Source organism: Heliangelus exortis, chromosome 2 (assembly GCF_036169615.1).
Source record: "Heliangelus exortis chromosome 2, bHelExo1.hap1, whole genome shotgun sequence".
Classification (NCBI taxonomy): domain Eukaryota; kingdom Metazoa; phylum Chordata; class Aves; order Apodiformes; family Trochilidae; genus Heliangelus; species Heliangelus exortis.
The window spans coordinates 40184138-40207595 of record NC_092423.1 but is presented as its reverse complement, the minus strand read 5'-3'; the positions used below and the strand labels follow the sequence as shown (position 1 = coordinate 40207595).

General features: G+C 36.6%; 1 protein-coding gene across 3 annotated transcripts in view; it reads left to right on the top strand.

Moving 5' to 3' along the window:
- Nucleotides 1-23458, top strand: part of PALS2 (protein associated with LIN7 2, MAGUK p55 family member) — a 60391-nt gene that overhangs the window by 13774 nt on the left and 23159 nt on the right. For 2 of the 3 annotated variants that reach the window (XM_071735687.1, XM_071735689.1), the window contains exons 2-3: nucleotides 16896-17014; nucleotides 21180-21332. In XM_071735687.1, coding sequence (XP_071591788.1) covers nucleotides 16898-17014; nucleotides 21180-21332 — 270 coding nt within the window. In that variant the 5' untranslated portion in view covers nucleotides 16896-16897. Of the gene's footprint in view, nucleotides 1-16892; nucleotides 17015-21179; nucleotides 21333-23458 lie in introns of all 3 variants that reach the window. The other variant, XM_071735688.1, reaches the window with a different exon arrangement.

Below are 23458 nucleotides of genomic sequence, written 5' to 3'. Positions count from 1 at the left end.
AGGCTGTATACATGTGTAGCAGGTGTCAGTCCCTTTTAAACATTGCCTCTTCAAGCATGGAAGAGTTTTAGTGCTAGACAGTGTGCATAAGTGACAGGCAAGGTGTGGGCCATTAACTGGAGCATGCTGTAAGACATCTGGCATTTTTTTGTTTTCCATCTGTACCTCTCTCCTTTTGCTATGTCTAGTTTTTCTTACTTCATCATAATGTGTTGCCTACCATTTTTTTTTTCCTTATATCAATAAATTTCAAAGAAATTTGCTATTACCTAGTTTCTCAGGACTTTTGTGCCTCAAATTTCTACTCTTGTTCCTGATTGGAGAGATGACCAGCTTTTCTGAGTATGGTATTGTTTAAATTTGGGTTAACTGTTGCTTGTGGTGTACGTACACACACCTGTGTTACGATGGCTCATGTGATTTGGAAATGTACAAAACAGGTGACTGAAAAAAGTCATGAGAGAGAATCTGACACTAAGGTGATCTTGAATTTCTGCGTCTCGGTGGTGATTAAACTCATTAAGATATCCTTTCCACTTGTCCCAAAAATATAATAGATTAAAGATCTTCAAAGGATTAAAAGGAGCTAGTTCTTTTACTACAGGCATCTTGTACAAAGTATCAGAAGTGCTATATCTGTAAGTTTGTGTGGGGTGCTTTTGTTGTAGTGTGTGTCTTTTATCTAATCCATTTCCTTTCCTCAAAAATCATAGAACACTGTGTATTGCATCAGCTTTGTTGTTAGGTCTGTAGATTGAAGTGAAAAATTGTCAGGAAAGCAACGATGTCTCAGATGTATTTTGCAGTGATATTTCTGCGTTTCAGATTTATGGTAGAGTCTTGATGCTCTACTCAGCTAACAATTTGTGCTGCACTATGCACTTCTCTTCTTGTCAGTTTGCATTGGTTTTATCTGTCATACCAGATAACCTATATCCACCTGTTCTTTGAAAGCTCCTTAATGGAAGAATGAGACTGATAGAATTACTTTACTGATTTATTTATTTTATGAAGTCTGGAACTTAAGATCGTCTTCCTGGTTCTTTAAATCATGGGAAGTCTGACATATGTGCTCATCCAACATTTTATGAATGTTTCTTTCTCACAAAAATAAACCTGTTAAGTTCAGGTATCTGTCTGGAACAAGAACTGTCTCCTGAGTGATGGACTTGGTTAGAGAAGAATTAGGAAAACTGACAGAGAGTACTTTTTCTGTAACTATTTGTTGAAAATCCTTTAGGGGAATGGCTCTACAGTTTCCTGCTGTTAGTTGGTATTGTCTTCAGAACAGACGAAAAGAATTTTCAGTTTGTGCTTGAGTTGTGACTCTTTCCATGTGTTACACTATGGAATATGGGACATTAACTACTTTTGGTTTCAAGATCATATAACAGTCTTGGGACTCACATTTGACTTTTGTCATACAGAGCAATAGTATGTGGGTAATTTAACTGTGTTATTTGTGTTTAGGCAATCAGTAGATTTGTTACAGCTTAATTATCTATTCCTGTGGGAATAGATAGATGGACACCTCATAAATTTAAAGAGCTGTAAAATCCATTGGTACAAAACTCAGTTTATTTTAATGAAAACCTGAATTTCTGTTTCTGAATCATAGTTCACCTTTGCAAAAGGCTAAGTTTGGGTATATAGATGTCTGTTTGCTTCCTATACTTCTTTTCCTTCTTGTGGTCAAGTATGTATGTATAATATAGGTCAAGAGGAGTCAAGGAGACAGAGTAGGGGTTTACAGCTATTGCCAGAACAATAGAAGTGTAATAGGTGTATGAGACCAGGAAATTAGAACACTCTTTTATGTACTCTGCTTAAACTTGTTCAGTATGCTAGCAATTCGTTTATTAAGCACAGGAAAATTGCAGTTTTAAGCACATGTGAAATTTATATAATTGCATTGTGAATTTAAAGTACCTAGAATATAAGTAAAAAATTGTTATTAGGCTACTTTAATTCCCTAGCCTTTCAGCCACAATTTAATCCTTTGTTTTATCAACATGATGCACGCTTGATTGTATCTTTCTCCTTCATAGCCCTTGATGTGCATTGTTCTGGACAAGGGGATAGCAATTAATTTGTGAAACGAATTTTTAAATACAGAGACTTCCTGTCTTTTTTGAACTTCTGGCTGGAGCTCATTCAAGCCAGTCTCTCTGGTATTAATAATCAAGTGTTGATTCCTTCTGTGTGAAAGCTGCCTTGTCTGGTTCTGAAAACGTATGCTCAGAAGTGATGGGGTGTTTAAATCCTGACGCTGTATTTAGAAAAACAAACTTTGCCAGAGTTTCTGCAATTAAGAAAGCTTCTTTCATGTTTCAACTGCTTCAGTCATGAACAGGCTGCTTGGCTTGTGCTTTTCTTAGTGTTCTATTAGATCTGTCCAGGGACAGATGTTTTGACAGTCTACCTGCACATGGTTTACTTTAGATCTGTTTCCTCAAGCTTTTTTCTCCTCTCAAGTGCAGCAAAGGGCAAGCTGAGGTCCAGCATGCTACCTTGCAGCTTTGCATGTGCATGTAGCTGTCAAGTAGGATTCTTGTAGCTGATTTGTCAGTCTCTTTAATTTAGGGAAGTGGAAACTTGGGCTGCATCAAAATCTCAACGGCTCTTTGAGGAGAGACATCCCACCAGGCTTTGTCCTAAGACTTGTTCTCACACCACATGACAAGTGGAATGCGTCCAGGTATGCTGGGAGCCACATTAACAGACAGGGTATCCAAAAAGTCAAAGCAGAATCAAGATTTCACTTGGGTTTTGTGCATGTCTGCAGGAACAATGTAATGGAAAAGGAAAGAAATTTAGCTTATTATTTGGAAAGACAACTAAACTCATTGATTCTCTTTTTATCAAGAGGAATTTACATTTTCTGAAAATGCCTTCTTAGCCTATGTTTTGTTTCAGACCTTTCAAAAGTATGGGGAAGAATGGGGCAGTTTAAATTCACTGCTGAGTTAGCATGAGCCAGTGACTACCCGTCTATTTGAGTCTTATTACCTCTGTGTGCTGTATGACTTATTTGCTGAGATAGCACTTGTTTCTTCTGTTTCCACTGGTTGTGAGTGTCATGAATGGTTTTTTGACCTTGTAACACAGAAAATGTTGGATATCTTGTCACTACAGAAAAAAACATCGTTGCTCTTTCAAGTTCACTTGGGTACTTGAGGGTAACTTGTGGGCAACTTGTGTTAAATTATTCTGCAGTCTTAAAGCTAGTTGTATCCAAAGAACCAATTTATCCATAGGAAGAGTACATTGCTCCTTTTTTACGTGTCTCTCAGGCCCAATACTCATTGGATAAAGAGGAGTTTAATGGGGAGTATAATAAGCAGAAACTACTATGGGTGGGACTGATGACTCTAAGAATTCATTTATTGAGATGAGACAGTCCTTTTAACTGCCACACTGAAGATGGTTGTTAAAGCAATTACTCTTTTCCTGGTCAGGACCCAGACTTGATAAAATCTTCTTGTGTGAAAGCTGAAATATGGAATTATTTATCTATTGCACTGGGATCCCAAGATTGGAACTGGGGCAGGACCGTGGTCCGTAACCTGACGTTTTTAGTTGTACACAAGAGGACTTTTAATAGACTATTTTTAAAGTCTTCTCCACATCTTTTCTGTTGATGGCATTATATTCTTAAGTAATACTGAGTAAGTAACTGGGCCTAGAAACTTGTGTGAATCTGAGAGATTCCATTGTCAAAAACCAGTGAGGTTCTTGGCTCAATCTGCTACTTGGCTCAGTCTGGTACTGCTTGTGCTAACATCTTCTCCCCTCTCCCTCTCCCTCTCCCTCTCCCTCTCCCTCTCCCTCTCCCTCTCCCTCTCCCTCTCCCTCTCCCTCTCCCTCTCCCTCTCCCTCTCCCTCTCCCTCTCCCTCTCCCTCTCCCTCTCCCTCTCCCTCTCCCTCTCCCTCTCCCTCTCCCTCTCCCTCTCCCTCTCCCTCTCCCTCCTTTCTCTGAGACCCCCGGGCAGTGAGAGAAAGAATAGAACAAAGGATTTAGGTCAAAACTGAGAGACTGTGGCTTTGGTTGTCTCACCATAAATGGGATTGAAGAGTATTAGAGTATGAGATGTATGAACTGCTTTTTAAAAACTTCAATTGAAGTTTGAAGTCTGTAAATATATTATTTGAAAATGTCTTTAGTATTTTCCCCTATGCAGACTTGCTCATGTTTCAGATGCACTCAAAAGGCTAAGTTCCATCATGGTCAATTTTTACAAGAACACATATTATAAAGGAGATACTGAAACAGAAGTAAAATATTTCTAAACATTTATCTGTTAGATATTATAGCAACTTACCTGTCTCAGAAAAAAACACCAAAAGCCTGATAGGCTGTATTCTTTTGTTAAGTTTTGCAGTGGTATAAACTGTCCAAAAAGAAAAGTTCAGTTGTCTCTGCATTTTCCAGATTTTTTTTTTTTTGGGGGGGGGGGGGAGGGGGAAGAAGTAATTGAAGATATGCAGAACTTGGCCCAGTAATTGAGTGATTTGTGTAATGTGAGTGTCTGAAAGTATGTACTTGAACAGTTACTGCCATCAAAGACAAGAAATAAACTACCTTCTCTATACCAGTTGCTGGGCTCTGTGTGCTTTCATGTCATCTGGTATGGGCTTGGTACAATAGCAGCACATCATATCTGGGAATATAACATTTTTCTAATTTAACACTTAACCTTTAGTACTTGTAGTAAGCTGTAGTTCATTTAATCACATTCTTTGGACACTGGGAACGCAGCCATCAATAGCTGTTTGAAGCACAATTTTTGCTTGTATCTGAAACTGATAGTTTCATTTCTGAGCATTAACTATATTCCCCTGTCTTTCACTACAGCCCTTCCACTACCCTGAAGTTTCAGTTATGTCCTTGAGCTTATCCCACTTTTCAAAAGCAATATTGAATGGAACGGTGTTTAAAACTCACAGTGTAGTTAGAAATCTTGTGACTATTTGTGCACAAGTTGTTCACTTTAAGCCTTTACTTTAAAAGTTCTCTGGTTTTGATTCAGTTGGGATAACAGTGTACATTTCTGAAGATTCTAAAGGTCTTAGGCAAAACTTAACAAAGCGGAACCTGGTGTTTTGGGGAAGCAGAGCAGAAATTTCAAACTTTTCAGTATCTATCACTGGTGCAAATGCAAAATACCATTTATAAGATACTCTTCAGACTTTGTGTCCACATTATAAAGCACAAAGCACTGTCATTCAGTGCTCAGCAGAAAGTTTGAAACTGACATGAAAGTGGAGGCGGTGAACACTCAAACTGAACATTCAAAGTGGTAATTGTATTTAAAATATGTAGTTCTTAACACAAGCAGACCTAAGATGTCTAAAAATAACCTTTTTTCCCTGTCATTGTACCCAGATATTCTTAAATTGAAATTAAATTTCAGACTTTAATTAAGCATGGGAGATGCTAAATAGATCCTGACAACATATTGCAGGGAAGTAGTCTGGGAGGTGAAACTCTTGACCAAGTGCATCGTATTTTCTGCATGGAATTTTTCAATCAGCTTCAAAATCTTGAGTGTCATGGTTATTTTTCTATTCCTTTTCCAGTGTTCTTGAATAAGCGCTTCAAAGCGCTAAAGGAAGGTAATTGTTGAGGATAATTAAATAGGGAGTTGTGTAAATCTTGACTGCATTAAATTAAAAGAAAAATTTAGAATAGTTTTTCTTACTAGGGAAGTGGCTGAGCTGCATTTTCAGCATTCATGCGGGACAAGTAAGCATTTAACATTCCATCATATTGTGCCATCTTAGTCTTGAAGTTCAAAATTTTATATAGCATCTTTCACCTTTTAAAAACATCATCAATGTTATTCTGAAAACAAGTTTGGAAAAGTGATTTTCAATCTACTTATCGCTACTAACATTCCACCTGTGTTTTGGTAAATTTTCTTTGTAGGTAAGGCTTTTACCTTGTGTCCTTGGAGTAAGCAAGAACTGTGTCATATGACTAGGGCAGTAGAAAAAGTTTTCTGCTGCAAGTCACCTTGAACATTATTAAGTTAGTAGTAACTTTAAATAATAACTCATATTTTCAGTTTTGTTTAGGCAGAGGAGTCCTGGCATAAGAGGGATTAGTTCAGTGGAAGTGAGAATTTTTGACGTTAGAAATGAACTTCAAATAATAAAATTTCTGGAAAATATACTAGGTGATCATGTACAATTGAAAACTGAGGTCCCAGGCCAGAGAGAATATAATTTAAGTTTTATAATTTAAACACCTTTACTCCTGCCTTTAAACTTTTCACTTGAAGTTGCGATGCAGAGGAAGACTTCCAATGAAATTAAGTAGGCTCTGAATTAACTGAAAACCTTCCTGTAGAAGTTTTGCATGGTGTAGTTGTTTTCCTTCTGCAAAAACAAGGTAAATATAATAATTTAATAGTAAAATATCTTTCTTATTCTAAATTAGAATCACCAATTTTTAATTAAATAATGTGTCGAGATAGTCTGAATCATAAGTGCTTTATTTTGCACTCTGAAAAGCTGTCTTATGTTTCTTTTCAGTATAAGAACTGAGAAATTTTTAAATGCATGTGCAGCATCTGTAGTAGAACCTCAAATAAAAATATTTTCAAGTCTCCATTGGTTCAGGTCTAATTTAAATGCTCCAATATTTTAGGTTGGAAGTTAGAATGAAATCCTTCATATAGCAGAAACAGAGCATGCATGAAATGTTAATATATGGGTGTGATGTAGCAGTGGGCGTAAATGTAGTTTTTGGAGTGACTGCATCATAGTGAGACATTCTGAATTTGAAAGTGCTGTGTTTGGATGCTTCAACATAAAAAGCATTCTGTTATGAATAAGTCTGATAAATGTGTTGATACAGCATTACTTCACTCAGTATCAAAATCCTTCATCATAAAATTCCCAACGGTTAACGTTCCTCAGTGTCTCCTACACTTAACTCTGTAGAAGGAGGTAGTAGTGTTAAAAGTAGTGATATCTGGAGGAAGGGTGGTTTCTGGTGAAATTCATTGTATAAGAATCTTGACTAGGTTTGATTAGGTTTTGATCATCAAAACCTAAGTGCCGAAAACTGATTTGAAGCCTAGAGTAATAGGAGTGGTACAAAACACATGTGGGGTTTTGAACCTAAGGAAGGGGATAATTCGTTCATCTGCAGATTTAAGGTTTGTAGGAAAAAAGGTTCAGACTGGTCTTTTACTTTTTTTTTTTTTTGTGACAGACCAGTTGATTGAGCTGACAGTATGATGTAACTGTGAGAAAGTGAAAATAGAGCTCATGATCTATCTCTTTCAGTAGAAAGGGAAGTATTAATAACATTGTGCAAGGCACTCATGAGGCTCTTGTCTGATATACTCTGCAGAATTCTGACTATCCATATTGAAAAAAATGTGCAGACTGGAAGAGGTACACAGGAATTATCCCAAAGTTTCCTCTTTCCTAATCACTTTGTTATATATGTGAGGAGAAATTGCCCTCTTTAGGTCAGAAGAATGAAAACTTAGGGATCGTTTGCTAGCTGTAAATAATTTGGGATAAGAACAGGGAGCAAAAAGAATTGCCGAAGGTAAATTTTCATATTATTCAAAATTAAAGAAATTATCAGGTATCTGAAATGTGGAAATTTTTTTTATTTCCTACTAGTATTCTGTGGAGTAATCAGGTGTTTTCAGGTGGAAGGATGCAAGCTCCACTGAGATACAAACTGAAGTGGAACCAACAAGATCTCTAGTGATCAGTCATCATGGGAGGTGCATGGTCTTGTTACTTTGCTATGTAGTAGAATATCCAATTTAATGTATTAGAAGTACCTTGTCTTATTTGCAGACATACCCGAACTATGTTACAAAATAGCTAAGTGTTGTGAGCCATGATCCTTACACTGACAGAAACTACAAGATCAAGAATTTTAGCTTCCTTCTTTGAAAATGTGCTTATGTGGTGTGCCTAAATGGAAGTGTGAGTGGTGGAAGAAACACGTTCATTGCAAAACTTGAACCTCCTCTCTTATTGCTGCTGGAGTGCCTGGCTTGAAATGGGGCAAGGACATACAACTCAGAAGTTTGACAGCTTCCCTTTATCTGCTGTGACAATGTTGGTTGGAGACCAACCAACAAGATGAAAGTGTGTAATACTCCCTTTGGGAAGATGTTGACTATTTTCAGGCCTAAATTTAGTACTTTTGTTTAGAAGGGATCTGATTTGGGAAGATCTCTTAACTGATATCCAGTAGACCTTTGGTTAAAGTTATCAATAGGATAAAATTGCATAGATGGCTCTGCATGTCTTCATCTCCACTTTTCTGCCAAGAAAGGCTGTACAATAAACAGGATTTTCAAAACTTTTTTATCTTAATTTTTTTTTTTTAAATAATGCATTACTAGCTCCTGGGTATGTAGCTGTGGTTTCTACTTATGTGGTTAGTATTTCATCAGTCAGTTACACTGTCTTCAGGCTCTTGTCACCCTGCAACAGATAAAATATTTTTGAGTCCTATGACAGAAACACAGAGATACAAAGCTTTGATTCATTAGGAAGGGTGCACAGTAAAGCTGGAAAATTAAGACACAGAGAAAGGCATACGTCAAAAGCTGTACTTACTTTGTTGCTGCTGTTACTCTGGCATTTTGGACTTCATAACTACTGGCATTAATTGCCTGTGTGACTGCAGAAAATACAGTTTTCTTCATCTAGCTGCTGCTTGCAAAATACCAGGGAAGATGTCTGATGTGATTCAGTAAATTCAGACTGTTGTATAAGTTGGGTAGAGTTCAGGATACATCCTGCAACTTGTTGAATTTGTACTGAAACTTTGCGTGTGAAATAGTACCTGGATGTATTTTGCTGAATGCCTTAATTTAAAAAACAGTTTTAAAATATACCCAGTTGAAGAACTAAGGAAGTACAATCTTTGTTCACCAAAATTGAAATTTCTTCTGGGGCATATGCTATTTAAGTATGGTTGTCTTTTTGTGACATCAACACACACTCTCCTAACATCTGTAGCTGAAAATTAAGAATGTTGCAAAAAATAGAGTAATTTAACTTGGCCTTTTAAAAGAGCTTTTAGTTGACTCGCTTATACACACTCCAGTTTGTGCTGTATGGTGGTTGAAGTTTTACTTTAAATTTATTCTGTATTTTATTTCAAATGCAACTGCTGCTTGTAATTTTAGGTGCAATACTGTTTTTATTTTCTCTCCTCTTGGAACATTTACTTTTTTTCCTATAATGGAAGCTTTTGCATATACAGCCCTAATCTTCCAGGCTAGTGGTAGAGGCTTTCAGAAGTGTAGAATATCTGCTTTCCCCACTGATCTCCACTGCCTCCAACAGATTTAGAATTTTTGATTACTTAAATGCCTTTTAGTAATTTCTTTAATGTCTGGAATGTTTCATATTTGCACAACTTGGCAGGTACAGAGAAATGCTTATATTTTGAAGTTTTTTTCCAAAGATCTTCTTAAAGATTATTTCTTGCAAATGGCAACATATGAACATCTGTAGTAGCAAGAAGAAAAGTAGTTTAGGCTATGCCTCATCATAACTGTATAATACACAATTCAGAAAGGAAATGGAACTGATTTCAAATTTGGTTCCTTAGTTCTATCTTTTAGGAAGATTAATGCAAATAATCAGATGTAGCTAAAGCTTTGTATATTTAGAGCAATATGTGAGGTTTTCCAAAACTGTGGAAGTAAGTTTGTTTATTTGTTGGCAGCCAGTAGTGGTGAAATTCAGATGTTCAGCAAAGATTTACTGTAGTTGTTAAGCTTCTAATGAACAGTGTTTAGAAGCTGTAAACCAGCATATTAGCAATTTAATATCAGTTCAAAAAGCAATTATTTGGAGACATAGGTCTGCTTTTTTCTTTTTTTTTTTTTAAAGGTGTAAAAATTCTTATGTGTAGCTCCCAAGTGATCACTGATGACAACATAGCATTTTCAGTATTGCCTGAGTTTCCTTGGAGAAGTGCAGGCATCCATAACTGAGCTGTTAATGGGTTTCAGCTGGGGTCTTTTTATATTACAAGAGGAGTGGAGGCTTCTGTGTTCCAGTATAGTATCAATATGAGTTTCCAGTATTTATATAAAGGTAGTATTTACATGGTGTGATGGAGTACCTGGCAAAGTTCAAGAAGAGTAATAGTGAGCAAAGCTTTCCACCTGAATAAAGAATGCTAGGAAGTAATTACAGAATCACAGAACCATGGGAAGGAACTTCTTCAGATCATCTGCTCAAACAGGATCAACTGGAGCAGGTTTTCAAGGAATGTGTCTGTTGGGTTTTGAATATCTCTAGGGATGCAGACTCCACAACTTACATGAGAAACTTGCTCCAGTGAGGGTGAGAGACAAATGACATTAATGAAGCAAGAAGAATTCAGGCTGTAGGTAAGGAAGACATTAAAAATTAGTGGAAATGGTTGACAGGAAAAGTTAAGAAGTCCTTGTTGAAACCATCCAAGGTTTCAAGACTTGACTGGGTAAAGCTCAGAGCAATGTGGTGTGCTCTCATAGCTGTGACTTCTTAGAGCATGAGGTTGGATTAGACATCCTGTGGGGACCCTTCCCACTTAAATTAAGCTTTCATAATTTGACCCAATTACTTTTCTGAATTTACCCCTGGGAACGAAGTGTTTACTTTTTAATAATCATGAGTTTTAACTGATTACTCTCAAACAGTTGCATATGCTGCAACTCAGAAAGAAATGTTACTTCTTAAGTGGAGCATGGTAACTACTTAAGCAGAAAAATTGGAAAGTAAATTAAATAATTGCATCTCTTGAACCTTCCAGAAGGCATCTTAAGTCTTCCTGCCTCTTCCAGTGTGGCAAAAATGCCATAATGAAGAAACCACCTGATTCACAAGGTGGTTCAGACTGCAACAGAAGAATCACCATGCAGGCTTCTGCTGTCCTGTTTTTCTGCTGCAGAGAAATTTCTGTGTGGTTTGACCTGTACAATTTAAACCATTATACTTCTCCCTGTCAGAGAAGACATATTCAGAGTATTTGTTTGTGCATGTGTATGCCTCCTCAGTTAATCACTGTCTGTGCCAGAAGCTTGCATCAGGTTTTCTCTAATAAATATTACCAAATTTTATTACTTTTTTTTTAAACATCTGTATAGGCTCATCTTCAGAGCACTAGGCTTAGTTAGTGAGCATCACATAAAGCTAATTGCCTTTGTACTTTACCATTGAGATCTCTTTCTTTACAGTCCTTTAAAAAATAGAAGTCTAACCCAATTTCCTCAGTGTTGGATTTTAGTGAACCCTTTATAATTGATCATGGTGTATATCTTAACCTTTTAATTCAGCTAGTTGAATTTTTTGGACATGTGATGCTGTGTTGCCTTTCTATCTTGACGGGAATATTTTTTGTCTTAACTGAAAATTTTTAAAATTGTGCTTTCCTTGCCAAAAGATGCAGCTGTGAAGTCCATCTGTTCTTCAGAAAATTTGTCCTTCATCTTCTTTTCAGACAGACTTCACAGCCTGAAAGATGATGGGATGCAGTGTTTGGGATGGGAAAGGATTGTTTGCTCTTCCCCTTAGCTTTTTTGATCTTAAGAGTCATGAATTAAAATGGGCAAGTAAGATGAAGCTGAGCTAGGTTTGGAAAGGGTAGGGACTGCTTTAACTTCTATTTATAGTTATGCTAAAATAGCTGAATCAACTTGCCAGTAGTCTTGGGAAAAATGAAATAAAAAACTAATCGACAGAAATTAAGCATATCTCTTTTCTTTTCAACATGCAAAAATCATGTGAGTAGAATTTGAATGTGCAGGGGGGAGCTTTCATTCTTATCAGTTGGACTTTTCCTTCCTTCTTTACTAATTCACTGCCATATATAATCTACTAATTTATGCAGTCAGCAAGATCTGCATGCTTTAGACAACAGCTTCCTCCACTAAGCAGCCTTACCATCTTTCTAGAGGAGGTCCACTGTGTTTACTAATGAAGAATGGTTCCTCTTTAGAAAATGTGTCTGTATGATAATACAGTGAATGCTGCCCAGAAATACAGGAGTTAAGGGGGCTATCAATGGGTTATAACCACATTAGCCCAACACTTCCTGACTGGTATTTATCAAGTAGCCTGGATAACACCTCACGCTGATGTAGTTGCAAAATCTCTGGATGCCTGAGAGCCCAATTATCATTGTACCCTACTGAAACAACCAGCACAGGCATAACTTCTCTGGGACTGGAACTGATTTGTAGCCTAGCATAGAGGAGCAGAGCAGCTAAACTGCAGTTGTACATCACTTCTATAGTGATTCTCTGGAGGTATTGCTAAATGTGATGTATGCTCAGTGAATACAGTTGCTAGCTCTGGTAATGCAAAGATAATGTTCTGTGTACTCACTGCATAATGGTTTCCCAGAGACTTTTTATCTTAAAAACTGGTTTCTGAAACTTACTCCAATGGTAGTGACAGAGGGCTTTGTCAGTTTTTCTTGCATTGTTGGTCAATATTATTTTTGTGAATTAACTTGGTTGTACTAGTGCAAAATGTTAACTTGTTCACAGGTACTCATTTTCTGAGACCTAGGCTGCCAAAAGTGTTGTAACTGGGGAGAGGAGTGGCAATTGCAAAATAACTTTTTATTTGCCTATAGTATTTTAAAGCATAATTCAACGTTTTTAAAACCATGAATACAAAAGGAAAAAATTTAAACAGCTGTCATTGATTAAAAGCTGTACAAGTTAGAAATAAATCTGTCTATATGTATAGGATGTCTCGTGAAATTTTTCTTCTAGCTATATCCCTCCTGCAAAGGTTTTAAATAACACAAGAAATTGTTTCCAAAATTTATACATGTGGTGAGAATTTACTCTAACTTTCTCAACTGTGTGTGAAGCACTAGCCTCATCAATAGTCCTTGAAGTATTTGTTATACCCTCCTATCTAGATGAGTAGGTCATGTGGAAATAAAAATATATACATTTATTTAAATATGTTATGCATAATTTTCTTTAAATTCCTGGTAGGCTGTGAGCTTGGAGGCTAATAAAATGAAATTGAGATTAAAAAAAAAAAAAAAAAAAATCTGTGCAAGGTATTCACTCTGGAAAGCTTTAATTTTCCCCAGTGAGTGACACATTTATCTTCTGTCTGCAAATCTGGAAAATTTATTTAAATGTATGCTTCTTCTTTCCTTTACATAGAATTAATGTAGACAAGAATTAGTCAATGAAAGAAAGAGCAAAATGAAATTTGATGGGAGAGTGCCAGTTGAGAGGTTGGTGAAAACCTGTGATTTTTTTTTTTTTTTTTTTTTACAAAGACAAGGAGAGAAGAGTTACCATAGTGTGTTTTACTTCTGTTTGCTTTGAATTTACTTTTGTAAGGTACAGTGTGTAGATTAAACCTTTTAAGCATCTGAATTAAGAAGAGTTAATTCTGGTTATTAAATTTTGCATTTCTATATTCTTATGCCTCAGGATGCACAATGTTTGGCACTGATATTAATGTATCCTTCCCCCTTTTCCTTTTTGATATGGGATTCAACTGACAAACAAGTTTCTCTGAGTATGGGGTCATATGCAGAGTAGGATTAAATTGTTCAGTGCACGTACAAATCAAACCAGTATGTTCCTGCTGAGTCTTGCTTGAGGCTTTAGGCTTTCTATAGTTATGCAGCCATTCTTTGAAAGCTGACTTTTCTGCTTTGAAAGCAGAAATTAATTCTGTGTGTGTGTATGTTCTCTGCTACCAAAGCCAGGGACTGGCATGGAGGGTGTCCCATTATAATATAATTTTTTCTTAGAAGACGCAGCACAAGCTCAGTTCCATTGTCACCTTTTTCTAAGAAAACCTTAGAAAACACCTTGTCTAGACTGAGAGTCTTTTTGTTTTTCTTGCTAATATTGAGGCAACACTAGAGCTAAGAAGACTCTTGCCCTGATGACCATACCATGAGAGAAGGCAATCATCAGATGCACAGCAACAGGAAGCTGTTTGGAAAACAGCTGGATTTGTTTTTGATAACCTGGAATGCAAGTCCGGTTTTTGTGAATTTTTTTAAACTCTGTATATTGATAAAGGTGCTTACTGCTTTCCAAGAATGAAAAAATATATTTAAGCAGTTTTGATTCCAGAAACTCTGAAACTTTTATTGAATAAAATGTTAATTTGAAAATACCCTAACTGCAAAAAGCTTGAAAGGCGTTCTTTTGAAGCTTAATATTGTTCTTAAACAGTCTCTCCTTGGTGATTTAATGAAGTTTTAACGTAGGGATTTTACTTTTTAATTTGATCATTCTAAGATTTCTGAGAGGGTTATGTAAGAAACAGCTTATTAGCATGGAGCTGTATAAGGAATGTCTAAGGAATGTCATGCCTCTGTCAGCATGAAGTGTTGGAATTGCAACTGGTAGTTGAGATGCATACTTTGACTTCAGGAAAGCTTTATATTTTTTTCTCAGAGTATTTGTAAGAACTAAAGCACTAACCTGAAGTCCCTTAAAAACAATTTACATAACTGCTAAAAATATAAACATCTAAAGAAAGCTTATTTTTATAAAGTTATATAAATACTTGCAGTATTTATGCAGCACCTAGTGTGATATTTAAATTGGCTAGAAACATGTCTACTTCTGCAAGTACCATATTAAGTATTTTTTATTAATAATAAACTATTAAGACTGTATTAAGAGTCATGAATCTATAAATGGCAGCAGAGAAAACATGAAACAAGGCAGTTGCATCTGCAGCTGAACTAGTTGAGATTCAGGACATACCTCGTCTGAGGAAGATGTGGACTATTTGACAAGCTGAGAGTGTTGTGATTGTTCAGCCTGGAGATGAGGAGGCTCCAGGAGACCTTTTAGCAGCCTTCCAGTAGCTGAAAGGGGCCTGAGGAATGGCTTTAAACTGGAAAGGGGTATATTTAGGTTAGACATATGGAAAAAAATTCTTTAGAGTGAGGATGGTGAGACGCTGGAACAGGTTGCCCGGGGAAGTTGTGGATGCCCCATCCCTGGAAGTGTTCAAGGCCAGATTGGATGGGGCTTTGAGCAACCTGGTCTAGTGGAAGGTTTCCCTGTCCATGATGGGGAGTTGGAATTAATTTATCTTTAAGGTCCTTTCCAACCCAAACCATCCTATGATTCTGTGTACTGGTTGATTTGGTGGCTTTATGTAATGTGATTACTAACAGCACTTTGTCTATTAAAAAGAGTATAAATCGTGTTTCTTCAAAATCTAAAAGCATAAAGTAAGTGTCATTTCCCCTCCTACTCATGGTTTCACAGAAGATTTGCTTTGTGAAAGCTAGAAGTATGTTTAAAACATTTTTTTAAAAGAGAGTCTTTTGACATAACACTGCTGTAGTTAAAATGTGACACAAGACGATTTGATTGTTGAAAAGTCAGTTCCACTTGACAGAAAGAATGGCCAGAAAATTTCTTCTTGGGATGGAATTTTCTAGGAAGCATTGAAATTAGAAAGTAGGTGTTGAGAAATGCTGTTTGTTCTGTTGATGTACAGTGTTTCATAATAGCTTTCATTATAAAGCAATGAGGAAAGTTAAGGGTGAATTCCTGTGTGGGAGAAGGGGCATATAGGCTTCCTAATTCTCTTGATCTGTGCTGCTATGCAACATGTAGAGCTTTGCAGTACACAGTGGTTTCTTTAATGCTTTTTAGTTTTTTGGGGATCTCAACAGAAAACTTTCTTAGTATATTTGTGAATGTAGCTGAGCATACACAAATAATGTAGCAAAAATTTAAAAGATTATAGTTAAAAGCAAGAACGCTACAGGTGGTTGGTTCATAACTAAGATAATAATAGTTGGAAAACAGGAAAAAAATTTACTGTCTTGAGAAGGACATCACAACTCTCTCCATGGGTGTCCCCTTTTGAGCTCAGCCTAAGCTAGGCTGAGCTGGCTTGGGTCAAGCTAATGTGATCCCTGCTGAGGGCTGCTGCACACACTAGAACTCTAATATGTGAACACACTGAACCTGTTGTCCAACATAAAAGATCTGTTTAGTTCAACTTTTTCTTAAAATGGAAGGTTGAAGCACACAGTTAGAAATTAAATTCTCATCAATTACCTTGGTGACTTCACAGGACAGGACAGCTGGAATGGTGGGATTTTCTGGCTTATTCTTGGGCAGTGTTGTTCACTCTCACCCAAGTTGCTGTAGTTCTCTCTATGGATGTGTAGATAGCCAGGAAAATCTCCTCTGAAGATATTGGGCAGACACACATTTTGTGTTGTAGGATATACTTCCCATTGCTGCCAGGCTGATGTTAACATCTGCACTTACTGCTGGGGTACAGTAAGGCAGAAGTGATTGTAAAGCACTGTTGGAAGTGTCCCCAACATAAAAACTGCCTGAGAAGTGATTTTTTTTGCTTGTTTGTTTTGGGTTTTTTGTTGTTGTTGTTATTTTGCTAAAAAAATTGGTTTAGAACTTAGCTTTCATTTTAAAAACAGTGATGTCTGCTTATACAAGCATTGTAAAACTCGCAGTTGGTTGCTTTATATGTAAGAGCTGAAAACTTCCTCTGAAAGAGAGATTAAATTAAGAGAGTCCTGATTTAGTTGCTTGCATTGTATTTGCAAGATCATACACACCTTATACAGAGTTTATACTGGCTTGGGTTTTTTCAGTCTTTAAACAGTAGTGAATCTTGAAAGCAATGTTCTGGGTGTGGATTTAAGTCGATTGTGGCCTTTAAGATTTGGATAGATCCTTTATTTCCACCTTTCAAGCAGCAACAAATAATCTCTTTTTCCCTTCTGCTCTTGCTTTCAGTAGATGTAGTTGGCTGCTTAACATCTCTGAAGTTAATACTGTGGTGTTTCCCAGAGCTTTTGCTATTTATGCAAGCCTATTTTGGTCAGTACTTACCTTTTGTTTTTGTTTTGTCAGCAGCCATGCAGCAGGTCCTGGATAACCTTACTGATCTGCCTACATCTACAGGCGCTGAAGAAATAGACCTGATTTTTCTTAAAGGAATAATGGAAAACCCTATTGTAAGATCACTCGCTAAGGTATTTAAACTTACTACTCTAAATAGAATCATGCAATATTTTAAGTCTTAAGTTGTTGTGTGAACACGGAGTATGATTTGAGGTGTTACTAGAGGCTTTTATGTACAGTGGATAGTACTAAAAGAATTGAAGGAGAAGATGTGGTGTAATTTATGTGCATGACATTATTATATGGAAGAATCAACAGGAAGAAGACAAATTCAGAGACTTCAGAAGTAATGTGGTAGAACTATTTATGAAGAAAGCATCAAAAAACTTGAAATTAGAAGCAGCTAGTTTAAATATAGTCTCATGACCACTGTTGTGTGCAAAACCTGTGTGCCTTCTGACTTTTTGCAAAGATGAAGAGTGAGAGCAATGATTTTTTTCCCCATGGCATAAACAAGTTTTCTTTTCATCTTTGGCTCAAAGCAACTTTCTGATCAGCCCAGTAATAACTCTCTCTATGCCCTTTCCTGGATCCCGGAGTGGTACTGGAACTTTTGATTGTCAGCCCTCTGAGCATGGACTGTCCTTAGTTTTGCTCTAACATTTTGAAAATCTTTTCTTTATAGATGGATGGTACTAAGTAAGTAAGGTGATATTTATAAAAAAAAAATCCTTGGACTTTTAATTTAAAATGTAGTAAGAGTTGCAGTCAGTATTGCACAGCACTTAATATTCTTTGTTAATCTTACATCCCAAAAATAAGCTCCTCTCCTGAAGAGAAAACAGCCAGCTTAAATGTAGCTGTCTCTTTAATATGAATAGACATCTGGAAGCTATGCCCTCTGGGCAGGCATAAAATACTCTGTAAAGCTAAAGGATTGTTGTGCAGGGATTTTGTTCAGTACACAAATCTGGAAAGGAAAACTTTTCATAAGAATTCATATAAGAATTTACTTCTATTTAGCTGTTAAAAAATGGTTATAAGTGGGAGACACTGTGTAGTAATAAATTTAACAATAATGTCTGTGTCTCATCTGCTAGTGAGATGATTACAGAGGGGAAGATTTGTGTACTCAATTTACTAAAGTAAAAGCATTTTCTTACTTAGGGTTGTTTCTACCTTCAGTGTCTGCTGCCTGTGTCATTTTTAATATTTATCATTAAGAAAATGTTCATTGCAAATCATTTTTTTCTTATCAAGAATTTGTACTTTAGCAGCCATTTACAATTATGTGGAATTTAATGACTAGCAGATGTAAAAAAGTGCTTGTAATGGAAACAAGCTCCTAACTGTAAACTTGCTTTATCTAGAATGTTGAAAAGTTTTAATTATGCTCATATGGCATGACCTCAGTCATATTTTCTTTTGCAGTTACTCAAGTTTAAACCTGAAAACTCAGTCCTAACCAGCAGAACTAAATAAGGACAAGATCTAAATGACAGCAGATTTCAAGAAGCAGATATAGTCCATCTGTCTCTAAAATCATATAAATCTTGTTTTCCTATTAGAAGAGCCAGTTTTAACAGAAGAGGCAATTCTCAGAACCCGAGATAGACAGATTATTTAAGTATGTTCATTTCAGACAAGGCCAGATTTTTCAATTTTCCTTTTTTAGTCAGTTGTTAGGACTAGTAATCATGCAAAGTATCCCAAAAGGATGGAAAAGAAACTTAGGGAAATGTGCTAGGAGTGGTACAAGCTGTTTTTTTTTAGTTTTCAGTCCTTAAAAAAAAGATAAGGCAAGCAATAAGCATAGTAGTTATTTTATAAAATTTTGCAATTCAGATTTTGCCTAATATTTTAAAACTGTGTTCTTTCACAGTTTTTCTGTGAAGAATAAAGGCATCAAGGTATAAACTACAGCTCTTACTTCAGAAAGATTCTTTTACTGTCCCTTTCCATTCTGCAGGGGGTGGTAAAAGTGGCAGGGAAAAGCGGAAGTAACTGTCATCACTGTAAAATGAATTTTCCTGTCATTTACCAGCATTATGCTCAGTATTCACTAGCCTTTAGAGTGGTTATGCTTTTTTGAAAGCAGTTGTTGAATCTGGAACATGCCTAAGTTTTACTTGGTTTTGCTACTGAACTGCAAATGAAACCTAAAGCATACCAGGTGAATGCCTAACAGGCCAAGAAAACATTTTAGAAGTAATCTATAAAAATTGAGTCCAATATTTAGGATGTCAGGTTGTTGGAAGCAAAAGCCTTACTATTTCAACATTTGGCAAGTATAATAAATATCAAATGAATCAAAAGACTCAATTCAGTATAACTATTTCCAAAATTGTGAACTGAACTGTCAAAAAATCTGATTACAGTATCTACATTAGATATTGGGTTTTTTTAAATAACTCATACCATTCCATGTCCTGCTACTCCCCTACCATATTACAGGATCAGAAGTTGTTGACTGATAACTTTCTGTTTCTCAGTATATACATGGCCTTGATTTTGAAGTGAAATTTGAGAATATTTGTATATAGATTATATTCTTTGTGTTAGCAATAGCATTTTAAAGAAAACGAGTTAGGAAGAAGGTAACCCATATTTTCTAATCTTACAAAGGTTTTGCAGTTGGAGTATATTTAAAAAACAATAATTTCTGGTTTTACTTGCTGTAAAAGAAGTACACTTTAAAAGAAGGGTATTGTTTACTGTAATCTGTTACATACCAAATAGTATTCTCTTGTTATGGAGAATGTGTGTAGGTACCAAGCTTCCTATGACATTGTAATTGTGGTCTTTTGATTTGTGTGTGTTGGTGCTGGGGAATGTTAGAAATGTCTTTCTTTATGTGAAGTTAGCCTTTCCAGTGTTTGATCATTGGTCCTGCAGAAGTACCATTTTATAGATATGAAGTAGAATTTAATACATGATTTCTGGAAACAAAGTATTCAAGTTCTAGCAAAGTTTCGTTTTAAAACCTGTTTTAAAGTTCTAATCAGAAAGTAGATATGTTGTGCATACCTTCAGGTTATGTATGTGGGAAGTATATATAGATGACTGCCAAATATTTGTCTTTTAATTCCAAAGCAAGTGTTCTTTTTTGAATTTTTTGTTGCTATCATGTTGTAGATAACTTTGTATATAGAGAATCAGGGTTTTTTTTGACCATCTCTTATTTCCTGATTTAATAATACAGCACTGCCTGTAGTAAGTGAAGCATATGGGTGTATGAGATGTTTCTCTTGGCTCTAACATTTCAGTTAATTTAGTTATCTGTGGTGTTTAGGAAAGGGTTATGTCTGCAGCAGTAGCTGTAGAAAGAGAGAGAAGTTATTACAGAATCACAGAATGGTTGGGGTTTGAACAAACCTCTGGATGTCATCTGATTCAGCTCCCCACTCAACCAGGACCACCTGGGGATGGTTGCTGAGGGCCATGTCCAGATGGATTTTGAATATCTCTAAGGAGGGAGACTGCAACCTCTTTGGATAGTGTGCCAGAACAATTAAAAAGTGTTTCCTGGTGTTCAGACAGAGCCTCCTGTGTTTCAGTTTATGACCATTGCCTCTGGTTGTGGCACCTGAAAAGAGCCTGGATCTGCTCTCTTGGTCCCCTCTCTTCAGGTATTTATACACCTTGATGGGATCCCTGCTGAACCTTCTCCTCATGAGGCTGAACATTCCCCTCAGACTTTCCTCAAATGTGAGGTGCTCTAGGCCCTTCAACATCTTAGTGGCCCATCCTCCAGTATGTCCAGAACTGGACACAGTACTCCAGATGTGGCATCACCAGTGATAAATTTTAGCTCAGCTTTCTGGCAATGCTGAATGCCCAGGATACTTCTTCAGAGTTTGCTTTAGTTATGCAGACTTCCCTATAGAATTTGCTCTTCTGAAGGTGTTTGAATGAGAGGAGCCTGAGGTAAGTGCTTCTTTTGCAGACTTCAGTTGTTTTCTGAGCAGATCCTTTTTTTATCCTTCTAGAAGGTATACTTGTACTGGATTCTGAATGGCAAAAGATCTGAGGCACTATACTGCTCAGAGGGAGGACTGCTTAGTGTATATAGCATAGAGGTTATATGAAATAAGGACATAGGAGCATCTGTTAGTCACGTAGTTAAGCATGCAAAAATCCTTCAGCATTTATAAAGGTAAAATATATAGATTATACTTTATGTAATTTTTCGTACTTTCCTGCTAAAGGTTGCTCCAAGAAATGAATTTAAAGGTTTATAGGTTAGAGCTGCATGAAACATATTTACAGTATAGTCTCATATATTTAATCTTACAGGCTCATGAGCGACTGGAAGATTCCAAACTTGAGGCTGTCAGTGACAATAACCTGGAGCTGGTGAATGAAATTCTTGAAGACATCAGTCCATTAATAAATAAAGATGAAAATATTGCAGAATTGGTTGGAATACTGAAGGAGCCTCATTTTCAGGTGCCTACTTTTTACTGTATATTACCAATTTACTGTATCAGTGTCCACATATGGGCCTAAAAATAATACTGAAACAAAACCTGAACCGTAGCAAACATATGTAGCAAAAATATGTAGGATTTTACTCCATATGAAAGGTAAAGCAGAAGCCATGTGGTCTTAAGAACAAAAATGTTCTTAATAATCTCAAGAATCTCTTCACTCGTTTTAAAATCCACTTGAGTTTCTGTTATAAATCTTGGACAAACATTTACTTCCTGTATGACTGGAATTTCCACGATCCCCTCAAGGCTTCATCCTTAGCATTTCCAAGTGGTCTCAGTTCCATTCTGCACTCTGGATCACCTGTTGGCATCCATAGTTATGTGTAAGATACAGAGTTTGCAGAGTGAAGGAATATGATTCTTCTCTGTTGAGATATGCACTGAAGCTTGAGCCTTTGCATCCCTCTCACTGTTGCTGTACATAGCATAAATGAACATTTAACATACATTTGTCAAAGGCAGATATTTTCCCACAGCTGCTGTTCTATCACTGGCTTCTGTACTGATCCTTGAAGAAAGAACTTGTAAATCCTTAGTAGATTCTGAACTTCTAGGCAAGCTCCAGTTGACTTCAGTACTTAGCAACAGGTATCCTGTAGAATAACATAGCAAACCTTTTGCAATGGTATAAATGTGCATCTTTTGCCAAACAGGTATAGTCATAGATACTTTTGGGTATGTGAATTTAAACACAGGTTTTTTCTAAATTTTCAGTTGTACATTATACAAACATAGCAGTGAAGTAAGTTACCATTTAACACAGATAAATGCTGAAAATGCTGTCAAACTGTGGCCTACTAGAAGAAGGGACATTTCAAGAGCTCAGCTTTTGAGGTAGTAACTATTCTGAAGGCAGACTTTGCCTCTTCTGAGGAGGAGTATGTTGGCCTCCCTTGTGCTATTATCTGTCCAGAAGGGCACCATAACTAAGGGTGACTATAATTTGGAGACTTACTGGTGAATAAAACTTGAAATCAGTCTTTGATCCCTTAGCAGAAATTGGTACTGGAAAAGGGGAGGATGAGTTTGGAGGAATGGGTAGTTACAGTCCAAAAAGATTGGAACTGGGGGTACCTGGTGCAGTGACAAATCTGACAGAGATTTGATAGTGAAACACTGACAAGTCAAAGAGGGTGAGTCAAAGGATGAAGGACTTAAAAAGTGAAGAACTTCAGCTGTAGTCTGAAAGACCCTTTCACAATGATGTCTGAAGAGAGACAACAAGGACCAGAGACCAGCTGGGCAAAGAATCTTTGTGGTGGAGACTGAAAATGGCTTGTTGGAGACTTACATAAAATAAGAATTTTAATTGGGGTGAACAGCCAATGCTAAGGCAAACTCAACATTCATTCCTGTTCAGCAGTCATATTTACAGAGGCACAACATAACTGGTGTCAGGTACTGCATCACTTCAGACTTAAGCAATTTACACATTTAATTTAGTAGTTCCAAAGTCTCTGGTGAACAAAAAGGCCAGTATTTACACCATTTCTTGTACATCTTTGTTATTTATTTTATAAAGAGCAGACTTGAAATGACATATGTGCTACAATAACTTTACAGTTTTGCTCTGATCTTCTGTTAGTGCATCCTAATTGCACATTAAAGGTCCATGTAACAAATACCTCTTTTGTTTTCCTTCCATGTCCCCAGCAGCTGGTACTTGAATGTTGACTTGAACTTTATTTGTCAATTCCTTGAACAGCTTAGCAGCACCAGCAAACCCTGCCATTTAACTTGTCACCCTCCTTTCCTAGAACATTTACCTGACTTGTCACTCTGTTGGCAGGTATAGAACTGAGCCCAGATGCTTGTGGGAAATTCCCTGGTGACATGAACCGTGGAAACTAATACTAAATTCATAGCCCTAATTTTTCTGTCTTATAACAAGTATTTTCATCCAATTGAGAGCCTTACTGTTAATCCTATAGTAGCTTTGGTTCTTTAAAAGACTTGGATAAAGGAGTCTGCCATCTGGAAATGGATCTATATTGTCAACTCTAAGTGCTTGGCTGCCATGCTTTGTGACTCTCTAAAGGAACTTTAGATTTGAGAAGCATGACTTCCCTTTATTACAGCGTG